Below are 18059 nucleotides of genomic sequence, written 5' to 3' on the forward strand. Positions count from 1 at the left end.
TGTATGTATAAGTGTGCGATATGTGTGTATATGTGATATATGTGTGTATGTATATGTGTGAGTGTATGTATATGTGTGAGTACGTATATATATGTGTGTTTGTTGCAACCTAGGTAAGTGTATGGGCCTGGGGGAGCTGAGCCTGTGCCATGTGTACAGTGTGGTATTGTTACACTGACACCACACAGGACACACCTGCTGCTGAGGAGGAGGCACTGGTGATGATACTGGGGTCACTGGTGCGGGTGATATATAAGGCAGAGGCCTCAGCCCTGCGCATGCGCGGCGGTCACGTGACTCGGGCTGTGTTTGCGTCATCATGGCGGCGCCCTGCTCCCTGTCACGCAGTGTGGTATCTCCGGCCGGCAGACACACGGCCTCCGTCATCTTCCTGCACGGATCAGGTGCCTCCTACCTCCTTTCCACCCTCCCGCTCTCCTCCTGTAATACTGTGTAGCTCGCCGCCGCGGCTGGTGTGGGACTACAGGTCTCAGCATGCCCGCTCCCCCCCCACCACCTCCCCCTGCTCTCCTCTGTGCTGTAATACTCTGTAGCTCGCTGCAGGTGTGGGACTACAGGTCTCAGCATGCCCGCTCCTCCCCCTGCTCTCCTCTGTGCTGTAATACTCTGTAGCTCGCTGCTGGTGTGGGACTACAGGTCTCAGCATGCCCGCTCCTCCCTCCCCCTGCTCTCCTCTGTGCTGTAATACTGTGTAGCTCGCCGCCGCGGCTGTTGTGGGACTGCAGGTCTCAGCATGCCCGCTCCTCCCTCTCCTAGTGCCCCTGTGATGTCACAGTCGCTGTGCGGTGTTGGCATGCTGGGGCAGGTTGTTGTACGCAGCGCCGCGTGCTACCAGTACCGCGCAGCGACAAGATGCGCTCCATGGCGCCCCCGGGAAGCCATTATCACTGATATGGCCACTTACACCTCCCCCATACTGGGTGCAAGAGATGCGTCGCATACCGTGTGCCAGCTGCCCAGGGACGCCGGTATCACGTGGGCAGAGAGCCGGCTGAGGTGTGTCGGCGCAGTGTCGCAGGGGTATGCGCAGAGATGCGTGTGACTGGGAACTTGCGATGATGGTGAGAGCCGGGTACATTAGGCGCGTGTGTACGACAGGCAGCGGGGACTCGCGGGGTAACGACATGTGCATCGTCATCACTGTGTCGCTCTCAGCCCGTGACTGTCGGCAGTGTAAGTGCGTCCCATCTGTAGTAGCGCTGAGCGCAGCAGGACAGACCCGCCCCCTTATAGAGCGTGACGCAGATAAATACACTGTATGTTGCTGAGCGCCGGTGTTCCTCCCCGCCTGGTGGGTGCCGCCATGTTGCTGCAATGCTCGGCCGAGCCCCAGTAGCACTATGGCAAACTCTGGCACAGATGTACTAAGCTATGGAGATAAAGTCCCAGCCAATCAGCTCCTAACTGTCATTTCTCTAACGTCCTAGTGGATGCTGGGGACTCCGTCAGGACCATGGGGATTAGCGGCTCCGCAGGAGACGGGGCACAAAAATAAAGCTTTAGGATCAGGTGGTGTGCACTGGCTCCTCCTCCTATGACCCTCCTCCAAGCCTCAGTTAGGTTTTTGTGCCCGTCCGAGCAGGGTGCAATCTAGGTGGCTCTCTTAAGGAGCTGCTTAGAAAAAGTTTTAGGTTTTTTATTTTCAGTGAGTCCTGCTGGCAACAGGCTCACTGCAACGAGGGACTTAGGGGAGAAGAAGTGAACTCACCTGCGTGCAGGATGGATTAGCTTCTTAGGCTACTGGACACCATTAGCTCCAGAGGGATCGAACACAGGCCCAGCCATGGAGTCCGGTCCCGGAGCCGCGCCGCCGACCCCCTTACAGATGCCGAAAAGCGAAGAGGTCCAGAAACCGGCGGCAGAAGACTTTTCAGTCTTCATGAGGTAGCGCACAGCACTGCAGCTGTGCGCCATTGTTGTCACACACTTCACACCAGCGGTCACGGAGGGTGCAGGGCGCTGCGGGGGGCGCCCTGGGCAGCAATGAGAATACCTTGTTCTGGCTAAAAAATACATCACATATAGCCCTTGGGGCTATATGGATGTATTTAACCCCTGCCAGGTCTCACAAACTCCGGAGAAGAGCCCGCCGAAATAGGGGGCGGGGCCTATCTCCTCAGCACACAGCGCCATTTTCCTGCTCAGCTCCGCTGCGAGGAAGGCTCCCAGGACTCTCCCCTGCACTGCACTACAGAAACAGGGTAAAAAAGAGAGGGGGGGGCACTTTTTTTGGCGTTTTTGATATATATTAAGCTGCTATAAGGGAGACAACACTTCTATAGGGTTGTTCCTATATATTTATAGCGCTTGGGTGTGTGCTGGCAAACTCTCCCTCTGTCTCCCCAAAGGGCTAGTGGGGTCCTGTCTTCGATAAGAGCATTCCCTGTGTGTCTGCTGTGTGTCGGTACGTGTGTGTCGACATGTATGAGGACGATGTTGGTGTGGAGGCGGAGCAATTGCCGGTAATGGTGATGTCACCCCCTAGGGAGTCGACACCGGAATGGATGGCTTTATTTATGGAATTACGTGATAATGTCAGCACATTACAAAAATCAGTTGACGACATGAGACGGCCGGAAAACCAGTTAGTACCTGTACAGGCGTCTCAGACACCGTCAGGGGCTGTAAAACGCCCTTTACCTCAGTCGGTCGACACAGACCCAGACACGGACACCGAATCTAGTGTCGACGGTGAAGAAACAAACGTATTTTCCAGTAGGGCCACACGTTATATGATCACGGCAATGAAGGAGGCTTTGCATATCTCTGATACTGCAAGTACCACAAAAAGGGGTATTATGTGGGGTCTGAAAAAACTACCTGTAGTTTTTCCTGAATCAGACGAATTGAATGAAGTGTGTGATGAAGCGTGGGTTAACCCAGATAGAAAAGTGCTAATTTCAAAGAAGTTATTGGCATTATATCCTTTCCCGCCAGAGGTTAGGGCGCGCTGGGAAACACCCCCTAGGGTGGATAAGGCGCTCACACACTTATCAAAACAAGTGGCGTTACCGTCTCCTGAAACGGCCGCCCTCAAGGATCCAGCAGATACGAGGCTGGAAACTACCCTGAAAAGTATATACACTCATACTGGTGTTATACTGCAACCAGCCATCGCCTCTGCATGGATGTGCAGTGCTGGGGTGGTTTGGTCGGATTCCCTGACTGAAAATATTGATACCCTGGATAGGGACAGTATTTTACTGACTATAGAGCATTTAAAGGATGCATTTCTATATATGCGAGATGCACAGAGGGATATTTGCACTCTGGCATCGAGAGTAAGTGCGATGTCCATATCTGCCAGAAGAAGTTTATGGACGCGACAATGGTCAGGTGATGCGGATTCCAAACGGCATATGGAAGTATTGCCGTATAAGGGGGAGGAATTATTTGGGGTCGGTCTATCGGATTTGGTGGCCACGGCAACAGCCGGGAAATCCACCTTTTTACCTCAGGTCCCCTCCCAACAGAAAAAGACACCGTCTTTTCAGCCGCAGTCCTTTCGTTCCTATAGGAACAAGCGGGCGAAAGGACAGTCATATTTGCCCCGAGGCAGAGGAAAGGGTAAGAGAGTGCACCAAGCAGCTTCTTCCCAGGAGCAGAAGCCCCCCCCGGCTTCTGCAAAGCCCTCAGCATGACGTTGGGGCTTTACAAGCGGACTCAGGGGCGGTGGGGGGTCGACTCAAGAATTTCAGCGCACAGTGGGCTCACTCACAGGTGGACCCCTGGATCCTGCAGATAATATCTCAGGGTTACAGGTTGGAATTCGAGAAGTCTCCCCCTCGCCGGTTCCTAAAGTCTGCTCTGCCAACGTCTCCCTCAGACAGGGCGACGGTATTGGAAGCCATTCACAAGCTGTATTCTCAGCAGGTGATAGTCAAGGTACCCCTCCTACAGCAGGGAAAGGGGTATTATTCCACACTATTTGTGGTACCGAAGCCGGACGGCTCGGTAAGACCTATTCTAAATCTGAAATCTTTGAACCTGTACATACAAAAATTCAAGTTCAAGATGGAGTCACTCAGAGCAGTGATAGCGAATCTGGAAGAAGGGGACTTTATGGTGTCCCTGGACATCAAGGATGCTTACCTGCATGTCCCAATTTGCCCTTCACATCAAGGGTACCTCAGGTTCGTGGTGCAAAACTGTCATTATCAGTTTCAGACGCTGCCGTTTGGATTGTCCACGGCACCTCGGGTCTTTACCAAGGTAATGGCCGAAATGATGTTTCTTCTACGAAGAAAAGGCGTATTAATTATCCCTTACTTGGACGATCTCCTGATAAGGGCAAGGTCCAGGGAACAGCTGGGGGACGTAGTAGCACTAACCCAAATAGTGCTGCAACAGCACGGGTGGATTCTGAATTTTCCAAAATCTCAATTGACCCCGACGACACGTCTGCTGTTCCTGGGAATGATTCTGGACACGGTTCAGAAAAAGGTGTTTCTTCCGGAGGAGAAAGCCAAGGAGTTATCCGAACTTGTCAGGAACCTCCTAAAACCAGGGAAAGTGTCTGTGCATCAATGCACAAGAGTCCTGGGAAAGATGGTGGCTTCTTACGAAGCGATTCCATTCGGCAGATTCCACGCACGAACTTTTCAGTGGGATCTGCTGGACAAATGGTCCGGATCGCATCTGCAGATGCATCAGCGGATAACCTTGTCGCCACGGACAAGGGTGTCTCTTCTGTGGTGGTTGCAGAGTGCTCATCTGTTAGAGGGCCGCAGATTCGGCATACAGGACTGGGTCCTGGTGACCACGGATGCCAGTCTGAGAGGCTGGGGAGCGGTCACACAGGGAAGAAACTTCCAGGGAGTATGGTCAAACCTGGAGATGTCTCTTCACATAAATATACTGGAGCTAAGAGCGATTTACAATGCTCTAAGCCTGGCAAAACCCCTGCTTCAGGGTCAGCCGGTGTTGATCCAGTCGGACAACATCACGGCAGTCGCCCACGTAAACAGACAGGGCGGCACAAGAAGCAGGAGAGCAATGGCAGAAGCTGCAAGGATTCTTCGCTGGGCGGAAGATCATGTGATAGCACTGTCAGCAGTGTTCATTCCGGGAGTGGACAACTGGGAAGCAGACTTCCTCAGCAGACACGATCTACACCCGGGAGAGTGGGGACTTCATCCAGAAGTCTTCCACATGATTGTGAACCGTTGGGAAAAGCCAAAGGTGGACATGATGGCGTCTCGCCTCAACAAAAAACTGGACAGGTATTGCGCCAGGTCAAGAGACCCTCAGGCAATAGCTGTGGACGCTCTGGTAACGCCGTGGGTGTTCCAGTCAGTGTATGTGTTTCCTCCTCTGCCTCTCATACCAAAAGTACTGAGAATTATACGGCAAAGGGGAGTAAGAACGATACTCGTGGCTCCGGATTGGCCAAGAAGAACTTGGTACCCGGAACTTCAGGAGATGCTCACGGAAGATCCGTGGCCTCTACCTCTGACGGGACCTGCTTCAGCAGGGACCGTGTCTATTCCAAGACTTACCGCGGCTGCGTTTGACGGCATGGCGGTTGAACGCCGAATTCTAAGGGAAAAAGGCATTCCGGAAGAGGTCATTCCTACACTGGTAAAAGCCAGGAAGGAGGTGACTGCACAACATTATCACCGCATTTGGAGAAAATATGTTGCGTGGTGTGAGGCCAGGAAGGCCCCCACGGAGGAATTTCAATTGGGTCGATTCCTACATTTCCTGCAAACAGGATTGTCTATGGGCCTCAAGTTGGGGTCCATTAAGGTTCAAATTTCGGCCCTGTCGATTTTCTTCCAGAAAGAATTGGCTTCAGTTCCTGAAGTCCAGACTTTTGTAAAAGGAGTACTACATATACAGCCCCCGGTTTGTGCCCCCAGTGGCTCCGTGGGACCTTAATGTAGTTTTGGACTTTCTCAAATCCCATTGGTTTGAGCCACTCAAATCGGCGGATTTGAAATATCTTACATGGAAAGTAACCATGCTACTGGCCCTGGCTTCAGCCAGGAGAGTGTCAGAATTGGCGGCTTTATCGTATAAAAGCCCATATCTGATTTTCCATTCGGACAGGGCAGAACTGCGGACGCGTCCTCATTTTCTGCCTAAGGTGGTGTCAGCGTTTCACCTGAACCAGCCTATTGTGGTGCCTGCGGCTACTAGCGATTTGGAGGATTCCAAGTTGCTGGACGTTGTCAGGGCATTGAAAATATATATATTTCAAGGACGGCTGGAGTCAGAAAATCTGACTCGCTGTTTATACTGTATGCACCCAACAAGCTGGGTGCTCCTGCTTCTAAGCAGACGATTGCTCGTTGGATTTGTAGCACAATTCAACTTGCACATTCTGTGGCAGGCCTGCCACAGCCTAAATCTGTCAAGGCCCATTCCACAAGGAAGGTGGGCTCATCCTGGGCGGCTGCCCGAGGGGTCTCGGCATTACAACTCTGCCGAGCAGCTACGTGGTCGGGGGAGAACACGTTTGTAAAATTCTACAAATTTGATACCCTGGCTAAAGAGGACCTGGAGTTCTCTCATTCGGTGCTGCAGAGTCATCCGCACTCTCCCGCCCGTTTGGGAGCTTTGGTATAATCCCCATGGTCCTGACGGAGTCCCCAGCATCCACTAGGACGTTAGAGAAAATAAGATTTTACTTACCAATAAATCTATTTCTCGTAGTCCGTAGTGGATGCTGGGCGCCCATCCCAAGTGCGGATTGTCTGCAATACTTGTACATAGTTATTGTTACAAAGAAATCGGGTTGTTATTGTTGTGAGCCGTCTGTTCAGAGGCTCCTACGTTGTCATACTGTTAACTGGGTTCAGATCACAAGTTGTACGGTGTGATTGGTGTGGCTGGTATGAGTCTTACCCGGGATTCAAAATCCTTCCTTATTGTGTACGCTCGTCCGGGCACAGTATCCTAACTGAGGCTTGGAGGAGGGTCATAGGGGGAGGAGCCAGTGCACACCACCTGATCCTAAAGCTTTATTTTTGTGCCCTGTCTCCTGCGGAGCCGCTAATCCCCATGGTCCTGACGGAGTCCCCAGCATCCACTACGGACTACGAGAAATAGATTTATCGGTAAGTAAAATCTTATTTTTTGAAAGACAGTCTGTAACATGGCAGGTGCTGATTGGCTGGTACTTTATCTCTCCCCAAGACTTACTACCTATCCCCCACAGTAACTCCGCCCCCATATGGCGATGGTAGAATCTGCGGGCTGTGTGCTAATGAGCTGGATAATATACGCGCAGTACTCGGACAGGTCATGTGGTAAATACGTTGCGTTGGGCGCAGGGTGTTTCCATAACTCGGCAGGCGGAGGTAATGACAGGGTTGCGGGCGTGCGTTGTGTACTGACATTGGAGCTTACTGTCCTGTGTAGGATTCCAGCGAGCAGTGCGTCAGTAAGAGCGATGGCGGCTGCTGGGATCCACCAGTAGTCACATGGCAAACGCTGATGCTGGAACCCCGGTGGTGGTTCTTTCTTGGTCGGATATCGTGAGTAAACCCTTCTGCTGTTTCCTAACAGTGTGTAAAAGAGAGGGGGGCAGACTAGATAGTCCGCCACGTCTTTCTGTAGGGGCGTTCGGCTGGTGTATTAGTGCAATGTATCTGTGTTTTAGGGTAATTTGCATGTAGTGTTCTCTTATAGATGCTATGTAATAATATCCAGGGATCGCTGAGCGCGGCACATGTGACTGCCCAGACTCTGTAAGTACATGCCGGAGCGCACACAGGAGTTTCCCTGGCCACTAATGCCGCTTTCAGACGTGTGACCTAGCGCCATGACATTGGTCGGGAACAGGGTTTTTGAACATGGGACTTAGAGCCTAATTCAAGGTTGATTGCAAAATAACATGTTCCCCTAATGGGCAAAACCATGTGCGCTGCCGGTGGGGCAGATGTAACATGTGCAGAGAGAGTTAGATTTGGGTGGGTTATAGTGTTTCTGTGCAGGGTAAATACTGGCTGCTTTATTACACTGCAATTTAGATTTGTTTGAGCACACCCCACCCAAATCTAACTCTCTCTGCACATGTTACATCTGCCCCACCTGCACTACACATAAGAGGAAAATGTTGTTTTGCAATCAACCTTGACTTAAGCCCTTAGTCCCGGCTTGCTTCCTTTCATACATTCAGCAATCCCAGGTTGATGCACATTCATGTGCGAAACAATGGGATATAGTTGGATGTGTGACGGGGTGTAAAGCGTCTATATTGCACCAGGGTTCCTAACGCCAGTCCTCGAGAACCTCTGCAGCTACTGTAGGTACACACACTATGAAATGTTGTATTTATTGTTTGGTGGAACTGACCATCGGTACACATTCTCTGCCAGTGGACGGTGCTGGTCTCGGTATTTGTACAGAAGTGACCTGAATTTGCCTATGTCCGCCCACAAGGAAGATGAGCGCCTGTGGATCAGGTTATCGGGAATGGCACCACTGCATTATATCGGGATATTTCGGCCATTATTTTCTGGCAGTTCTGACCGATTCCGTAACCTAAGCATTTCTAGGTTGTTGGGGTTTTTTTTGCCTACATACTACATAACAAAACAGGCTGGTCACCTGATTATTGGCCCAGTAATTGTATGGTGTGCTCCTAGCTTAGCAGGTCATGTTTTACAGATCTCCTCATTATCTCAAGTGAAACAATTAGCAGCACATGTGGATCATATACAATGTGTCAGTAATGAGCACACCTGTGCAGCATGTAGGAGGGAGGGAAAACACGCCCTGGTAAAGATGGCCGCACATCTTCACATTACCCCTCTAACCATTTCATTGGTAATCTATGGGGGCAAATGGCGATTGTGCCCAAACACTGGGAAACGGTTGTTTTAGACAAGTTGGTAAAATCTGTTTCTGAAGGAGCATTTTTGCCCATTTTCATGGTTTGGGGATTACACGCTGATTGTCACCAGACTGTCACTCCAAGCAGCCATATAGTCCACACAACTGTGACCCTAACCCTTTCTATACGAGGGGAACCATGCAGACCCACAGCACCTGTTAGGTTTCCCAGCCCACGTTAATGAGCTGATTTTGGTGTATTGGGGTGTGTGTGTTCTCAGGAATCACTGGGCGCCACAGATTAGTGATCCAGGCTGGAAACCTCGCAACCCCCGAGTCCAGGTTACTATTTGGTGTGGGGGTTGGGTAGAACGGCGTGCTTTTACACTATATATAAAGCTGGGCATACACTATACAGTTATCTGGAAAATGGACAAAGCCGGTTTAGATAGTTTGGTTAAATCTGTGATTTAACCAATTTGTATAAACTACATTTTTTTTTTTTTTTCCATTTTCCAGTGTTTGGGAGCAAATGGACGATTGTCATTTGTTCCCAGACATTACAAGATTTCCATTCCGACCAGCCAGATCTGGCAGATAATTGTATAGTGTATGCCCAGCTTTACTCACGGATGAGAGAACGGTATGGTTTTATAGAGAATAATTCGTAATAATGCTTCCCAGACTCTGCCCCCCCTCCCGCATTCTGCAGGAGACTCCCTGAATAGTCCAGCACGCTTGTCCCGGTCTCCCTGACAGAGTGTTGTGTGGGTCACTTCGGTAAATCAGGGGCAGGTCAGCTGCATTTTGGGGGCAGTGATGTCACACTCAGCCGCTCCAATCATGAAAATGGCGGTAGACCAACTGCATACACAGCCTAGCTGCGGCTGCAGAGTGTCGTCCACGGTTGCACTCACAGCCACTGGGCAGGCCATTCAGCATGCTGTGCGGCCTTGTCCTGCGATGGGCGCACCCCAGCATGTGATAGAAAGGATTGCCCTTACTGAATAACCCCCCTTATCCCCATTATGCAGCTGTTATCAGAGATGCATAGTCACATGGGCTCATCAGTCACATGGGCTCATCAGCATTAGTTATAAGGCACAATGCCCCAGATTTATCAAGCCTTGGAGAGTGATAAGGTACCAACCAATCAGCTACTAACTGTCATTTTTTGCACAGTCTGTAACATGGCAGTTAGGAGCTGATTGGTCCTGTATCACCATGCTGTTATCACTCTCTGCGGCTTGATAAACCTGGGCCTATGATCCCTATGGCTACATGCATTTTATATAAGGTTCTCGTGGCCACTTACAGTATATGGAACCTCCTGTAAAACACATCCTGAATTCACGTAGATCTTACTGACTCTGGGGCTCATTTACATTTGGATGTAACGCGTCTCTCAGCTGATAGGTGTGACTGTCACATCTCCCTGACACGCCGCCTAGCAGTCCAGGTTTTACAATCACTGAGGTAGTAGTTGGCACGTGTGCTCAAGCGTGGCTATCCTTAAACCCAGGACTGTTAGGTGAGTTTGGGAAACACGGATTTATAATAAAGGACTTTGGCACAGATTTCTCCATTTTATATGTCATTGTTTTAGATCAGCTGTAAAGACTCTCAGCTTCTACCAGTTTGCCTCCTATAACCTGGGGTTCCATTTGCATTTAAAAACACCAATAAAAGTAGAAAGAGAAGTAGAAATAGAATTCTGTATATGAATGTGCGGTCACACAGCAATGTAGCACAAGTCTGCAGGCGGGACCTGGGACACTAAAGTCATTCTCTCGGGATATCTGCACACAGCATTTGGAATATACAGATCGCTGTATAGACGTCTGTGCAGTCTTCTGCCCCTTTATACAGAGTGTGAGCTCAATGGTGGCAGATACAACAAATAACTAGAATGTTCCCTTCTATTACCAGCTCCTGCTGTTCCGTGTGTCATGTTCCGCACTGCTCTGCAATCCTCATGTAACATTCGTGCGTTACCCTCACGCGTTCTGATAGACCAGTGCCCCTCGTCCCTTCAGCAGACGACCGTCATAATGTACAGTAATTCCTGTGTTAATGAACAAGGCGCCACTAATGTGCATGAGATCACTTGCTTGCCGTTAGCAGGAACAGAGTGTGAGTCACAGACCAATGGCCGACGCTCAAATCTTTATAACTTTGGAAGTTTATATTGTTATTCCGCTGGAGAGAATGTGATGTGGGCATTGTCACCTCTGTAGCGCACGTCACTCTGGCCTGTGATCAGTCATGCCAGGAGACGGAACGTCCAGGCAGACGCTGTGTATGGCGGGGCCCCTGTACGTGGATTGTACGCTGTTTGCATGGATTAGCTGCTGCTATTTCTTTAGGGGCTACATTAGCTCATCTATAACTTGGGGTCTCTGTATGTGGGATTTCCTTTTGTGTGTGGGGAGGTTTGATGTATTTCGCTGGTGTTCCTAATATTCTGTAACGGTGTCGTCACACTGGTGCTTCTCCTTCACTAAGCTCTGATTGATAATGCACCTTTATTGCGCTGACAAAGCGTTACGGGAGACGCTTCTTTCTGGGGGGTCTGCTCAGGTATGGCTTCCTTCAGAGAGTGTTGTTGAGTTCTTTGGCTGTTTGTATAAAATCCTGCAGTCTAATTAATGCATTTATGTGACATCGTATTTTACTCAGAAAACTGGAGCGATTTATCTCTTTCCTAAATGTGGAGAGAACAGCGCCCGTCTGACAGCGCCCCCGTGTTACTGAATCATTACTGTACTGTATCCACCACAGCTGGGAGACGGATCTATAGACCTATAGCCCTTCCCGTACCTTATGTTACTATTCAGTCTTCCTCTGAGGCCATTGTGTGACCTCTTTTTGTACAGATCATTGTATCTTTTAGAATACTGCCCTTTCCAGCGTTCTTTATGCCTTTGGTAGATTTGTAGTGTTCATTTTCAGCAGCTAGCTAAAGACCAGGGTGTGCTAGAAGCACCAGAGCAGAAAGCGTCACCCCAGGCAGGAAAGAGGAACTACACGGGTTGTGATAGGTGCAGGGTACTAGACTGAACACTAGATTTGAGTGTTTGTCTTATTGCCTCATCTCTTTCCCATGTTGTACAGGTTCAGTAATTGGTGTGTCTCCTGATATGTGTAGTAACCCATCCATGATTGTATATGTATTAATGTGCTTCTGAATGAGTGCCCCAGGAACTGTATGTAAGACTGCCTCTTCCTGCAGCTAATACCTCTGTATACTGTATAAGTGTCCCAGTGCGTACAGTGCTCTGTGCCCTGCTTGTGTACTTTCACATTTTCATGTAGTATATTTATAATTTGACACTACATCCATTTGTTTTTATCAGTTCTGGAGTATCAGCCCTATTACGGTGTATTATCTGTAACCAGTCTTGCCCTACTCACTTGTAGTCGTCATGTCACCAGTGAATACATGTTACAGTCATCAAAGTGATAATGTGGCATTCCCTTCCAGTGTAACACTCATTGGTCCTGGATATATACTTTATCAGCAGCTATAGGCTAAAATAAATGTTGTTAGTGGCACAACAAGGACCAGTCATAATTCTGTTACCTTTCTGATTTATATCGGCTGTGCATTGATTTATCTGCTTTTCATTTAGAGAGTTGAAGTAGTAGAATCTCTTCTGTAGTGAATATATGTACAGCACAGCAGCCAGATCTTTCCTTCCACGTCCTAGTCACTCACTTTACACAGTGACTAAGGAGCATAGATTGGGAGCTACATATACTGTGCAATGTGCCCTGGTTATGGGCAGAAGATAATACGCTGTACAGTAACACTCATGCTTATAAGACACACTGGCTCTCATGGGGTAATTACCTACATACCGGGCCAGCTGTGCCCCTGGGCGGCCCTCCCGGGCCAACTGTGCCCCTGGGCGGCCCTCCCGGGCCAGCTGTGCCCCTGGGCGGCCTGAGTTTAATAGTAATTTTCTGGTTGTTCCCCCACAGTCTGTAAGTGACTTGAGCCTCAGTTGTGTGATGCACTTTCTGCTCACGGTTGATGCTCTGTTTCGGTAAGTCGTGTCCAGTTTGGAATATGTTTTGGATGCCGGGATGGCTCCATGCACACCTAAGGAATGGCTAGCAGCAAGCAATGCTTGGAATCTGGGATTATCCAGTGTTCCACCTGTAGGGAATGGGATTGCAGCACATTGGTAAGGTGAGAGGAGGTGCAGCTGTATACATACAGTATCACAGGAGATGGTTTGCGGACGGTGGGTTAGTTATTTGCAGAAGAGACTCCTGACCACGGAACAGAACCTCGTGTGGCCTCGCAGGTAACATTTTAGGAGGCTTCTGATCTTCCTGATAAATAGCGATGACACCACTTTAGCACGTGTGTCCCAATATCTGGGCACAAAGTTCCACATTGGATTCCAACACAGATATTTAATGGTGGATGTTACTATTAAAGGGTTTGGTTACAATCCAGGTTGTAACGGGCTAAGGAAACTTGTTTAGTAAAAGCTGACCGTTTGGAAATGAAGACGTTTCCGTGATGCTGGATAATGAACGCAGTAAAGTGATAAGTCTGTAGTTTGCATATAATACCCCTGTAACCACTTCTGTGGATCGGATGACTCTAACCAATTTCCATGCCTTGGGGAAAGCAATCAGATGACATAATAGAGATTACTAAGGAGGCTGACACAGGTCCCATGTGACTGCTGTTCTGCAGCTGGGTATATAAATGGATTACCTCCTGCTGCGTCCTGCGGCTGTTCTGCAGCTGGGTATATAAACGGATTACCTCCTGCGGCTGTTCTGCAGCTGGGTATATAAACGGATTACCTCCTGCTGCGTCCTGCGGCTGTTCTGCAGCTGGGTATATAAACAGATTACCTCCTGCTGCGTCCTGCGGCTGTTCTGCAGCTGGGTATATAAACGGATTACCTCCTGCTGCGTCCTGCGGCTGTTCTGCAGCTGGGTATATAAACAGATTACCTCCTGCTGCGTCCTGCGGCTGTTCTGCAGCTGGGTATATAAACGGATTACCTCCTGCTGCATCCTGCGGCTGTTCTGCAGCTGGGTATATAAACGGATTACCTCCTGCTGCGTCCTGCGGCTGTTCTGCAGCTGGGTATATAAACGGATTACCTCCTGCTGCGTCCTGCGGCTGTTCTGCAGCTGGGTATATAAACGGATTACCTCCTGCTGCGTCCTGCGGCTGTTCTGCAGCTGGGTATATAAATGGATTACCTCCTGCTGCGTCCTGCGGCTGTTCTGCAGCTGGGTATATAAACGGATTACCTCCTGCGGCTGTTCTGCAGCTGGGTATATAAACGGATTACCTCCTGCGGCTGTTCTGCAGCTGGGTATATAAACGGATTACCTCCTGCTGCGTCTGTTCTGCAGCTGGGTATGAACGGATTACCACCTCCTGCGTCCTGCGTCTGTTCTGCAGCTGGGTATGAACGGATTACCTCCTTCTGCGTCCTGCGGCTGTTCTGCAGCTGGGTATATGAACGGATTACCTCCTGCTGCTCCGGCCCCCTTACAGAGATGAAGCAGTCTGTGACCACTGACATCGCTGTGGAAATAAGTCCCTTACCGCCAGAGCACTGCTGTACTGATCTCTGCAAGTGCACTGGTTTAGTCCCCGCTGACTCGCACAACTCTGCAATAAGGGTTGGGGAGGGGCAATGCATGAGGGGAAAGTGAGGAAGGGTGATCTTTTGCCACTGAGGGGTAGCTATAATTTGAGCTGGCAGCAGTGTGAATGTAGACAAGCTGAGTCTCCCCTGATAGTCAGAATCTGCCTAGCTGGAACGTGGGTGCTGCTGCGCTGCACATACAATGAGGGATAAGAGGTGAGACGGTGACAAGCTGAGCCTCCCCTGATGGTCAGAATCTGCCTAGCTGGAACGTGGGTGCTGCTGCGCTGCACATACAATGAGGGATAAGAGGTGAGACGGTGACAAGCTGAGCCTCCCCTGATGGTCAGAATCTGCCTAGCTGGAACGTGGGTGCTGCTGCGCTGCACATACAATGAGGGATGAGAGGTGAGACGGTGACAAGCTGAGCCTCCCCTGATGGTCAGAATCTGCCTAGCTGGAACGTGGGTGCTGCTGCGCTGCACATACAAGGAGAGATGAGGCCAGTGATTTTGTTGGTAAAAGGGACCAGGGAGGCAGCTGTCAAATCCAATCCGGCATGTAAGCTAGACTGCTGCTGGTTGCTGAAGTCTGAGGGTTGGGCACAGCACCACCACTCTCCTCCCACTGAACCGATTCACTGCACAAGGGTCTCAACTAGGGAGGCCAATCCCGGGTATCGGGATAGTGCAGGGAGAGCAGGTGGTGGGTGAGTGCAGGGGGAGTCGGCGGATGAAGACCGCCGTACCTTCCGGCTCTGCGGCTGCTGACAGCGCAGCGTGACCTCACAGGTCACGCTGCACGGGTGGAGCCGGGAACAGGTATCTGGGCAGCGTCTGAGCCTCCTGAGGTTGCTCAACGCTGATCCCTCAATGCCCAGGATTAAAGCTTCCAATCCCAGGATTGAATCCTGGCCGTTTTGGGGCCTAACTCCCGGGATCCCGCCGATCCCGATCCCTGGTTTGGCCTCCCTAGTCCCAACCCCCCAAGACAGCCCAGTCACAGCCTTCCCCCAGGCTAGTGTTCCACTGCCCCTCCCTCATCTCCAGCCCAGTGTTGACTTCATATGTCGCCTCCACCCCATCAATTCAGCCCAGTGTTCCATCCCATACGTGTCGCTCTCCAACCACCATCTGTCTGCACCCTGCGTATCTGCACCTGCTGCCTGATGGTCGGAGCAAGTGGTGGCATCTTCCTGGGTATAGGACACTTATTCTTCTTTAGTTTCTAAAATCGAATAACGGTGCAATTCTTAAGCGCTAGCCGCTGATATACTAAGGTGCGTCTGATTCTTGTAGTGAATCCCATCTCTGACAGTAACAAGTATCAGACTTTATCTTAGTATGTTGGCGTTATTTTGTTTTATAGCTATTTATTCCTTGTGTGGGCGATGTGGGTGTGATTTACGCTGCTGCCTTCCCATGTTTGCTTTATTTGATGCATCTTTATTTCTCTATAGTCCTAGTGGATGCTGGGGTTCCTGAAAGGACCATGGGGAATAGCGGCTCCGCAGGAGACAGGGCACAAAAAGTAAAGCTTTAGGATCAGGTGGTGTGCACTGGCTCCTCCCCCTATGACCCTCCTCCAAGCCAGTTAGATTTTGTGCCCGGCCGAGAAGGGTGCAATCTAGGTGGCTCTCCTAAAGAGCTGCTTAGGAAAGTTTAGCTTAGGTTTTTTATTTTACAGTGAGTCCTGCTGGCAACAGGATCACTGCAACGAGGGACTTAGGGGAGAAGAAGTGAACTCACCTGCGTGCAGGATGGATTGGCTTCTTGGCTACTGGACATCAGCTCCAGAGGGACGATCACAGGTACAGCCTGGATGGTCACCGGAGCCTTGCCGCCGGCCCCCTTGCAGATGCTGAAGTAAGAAGAGGTCCAGAATCGGCGGCAGAAGACTCCTCAGTCTTCTAAAGGTAGCGCACAGCACTGCAGCTGTGCGCCATTTTCCTCTCAGCACACTTCACACGGCAGTCACTGAGGGTGCAGGGCGCTGGGAGGGGGGCGCCCTGGGAGGCAAATGAATACCTATTTTGGCTAAAAATACCTCACATATAGCCTCCGGAGGCTATATGGAGATATTTAACCCCTGCCAGAATCCGTTAAGAGCGGGAGACGAGGCCGCCGAAAAAGGGGCGGGGCCTATCTCCTCAGCACACAGCGCCATTTTCCCTCACAGAAAGGCTGGAGGGAAGGCTCCCAGGCTCTCCCCTGCACTGCACTACAGAAACAGGGTTAAAACAGAGAGGGGGGGCACTAATTTGGCGATATGCTTATATATATATTAAGATGCTATAAGGGAAAACACTTATATAAGGTTGTCCCTATATAATTATAGCGTTTTTGGTGTGTGCTGGCAAACTCTCCCTCTGTCTCTCCAAAGGGCTAGTGGGTCCTGTCCTCTATCAGAGCATTCCCTGTGTGTGTGCTGTGTGTCGGTACGTGTGTGTCGACAGGTAGGAGGACGATGTTGGTGAGGAGGCGGAGCAATTGCCTGTAATGGTGATGTCACTCTCTAGGGAGTCGACACCGGAATGGATGGCTTATTTAGGAAATTACGTGATAATGTCAACACGCTGCAAGGTCGGTTGACGACATGAGACGGCCGACAAACAATTAGTACGGTCCAGACGTCTCAAAAACACCGTCAAGGGTTTTAAAACGCCCGTTTACTTTAGTCGGTCGACACAGACACAGACAGGGACACTGAATCCAGTGTCGACGGTGAATAAACAAACGTATTCCTTATTAGGGCCACACGTTAAAGGCAATGAAGGAGGTGTTACGTATTTCTGATACTACAAGTACCACAAAAGAGGGTATTATGTGGGATGTGAAAAAACTACCATAGTTTTTCCTGAATCAGATAAATTAAATGAAGTGTGTGATGATGCGTGGGTTCCCCCCGATAGAAAATATGGGCGGTATACCCTTTCCCGCCAGAAGTTAGGGCGCGTTGGGAAACACCCTTTAAGGTGGATAAGGCGCTCACACGCTTATCAAAACAAGTGGCGGTACCGTCTATAGATAGGGCCGTCCTCAAGGACCAGCTGACAAGGCTGGAAAATATAATAAAAAGTATATACACACATACTGGTGTTATACTGCGGCCAGCGATCGCCTCAGCCTGGATGTGCAGAGCTAGGGTGGCTTGGTCGGATTCCCTGACTAAAAATATTGATACCCTTGACAGGGACAGTATTTTATTGACTATAGAGCATTTCTATATATGCGAGATGCACAGAGGGATATTTGCACTCTGGCATCATGAATAAACGCGATGTCCATAACTGCCAGAAGATGTTATGGACACGACAGTGGTCAGGTGATGCAGATTCCAAACGGCACAGTATGGCCGTATACAGGAAGAGGACTTGTTTGGGGTCGGTCCATCGGACCTGGTGGTCACGGCAACTGCTGGAAAATCCACCGTTTTTTACCCTAAGTCACATCTCTGCAGAAAAAGACACCGTCTTTTCAGCCTCAGTCCTCTCGTCCCTATAAGATCATATCTGCCCAGGGATAGAGGAAAGGGAAGAAGACTGCAGCAGGCAGCCCATTCCCAGGAACAGAAGCGTTCCACCGCGTCTGACAAGTTCTCAGCATGGCGCTGAGACCGTAGTGTTCA

At 50.1% G+C, this 18059-nt stretch overlaps 1 protein-coding gene across 2 annotated transcripts in view; it reads left to right on the forward strand.

The window, feature by feature from the left end:
* The first annotated feature begins 273 nt into the window (after positions 1–273).
* Positions 274–18059, forward strand: part of LYPLAL1 (lysophospholipase like 1) — a 190077-nt gene continuing 172291 nt past the window's right edge. Inside the window, exon 1 of one of the 2 annotated variants that reach the window (XM_063919124.1) lies at positions 274–404. In XM_063919124.1, the coding sequence (XP_063775194.1) occupies positions 320–404 (85 nt within the window). In that variant the 5' untranslated portion in view covers positions 274–319. The remainder of the gene's footprint in view (positions 405–18059) is intronic. The other variant, XM_063919123.1, reaches the window with a different exon arrangement.

The sequence above is a fragment of the Pseudophryne corroboree genome, chromosome 4 (genome assembly GCF_028390025.1).
Source record: "Pseudophryne corroboree isolate aPseCor3 chromosome 4, aPseCor3.hap2, whole genome shotgun sequence".
In the NCBI taxonomy this organism is placed as follows: domain Eukaryota; kingdom Metazoa; phylum Chordata; class Amphibia; order Anura; family Myobatrachidae; genus Pseudophryne; species Pseudophryne corroboree.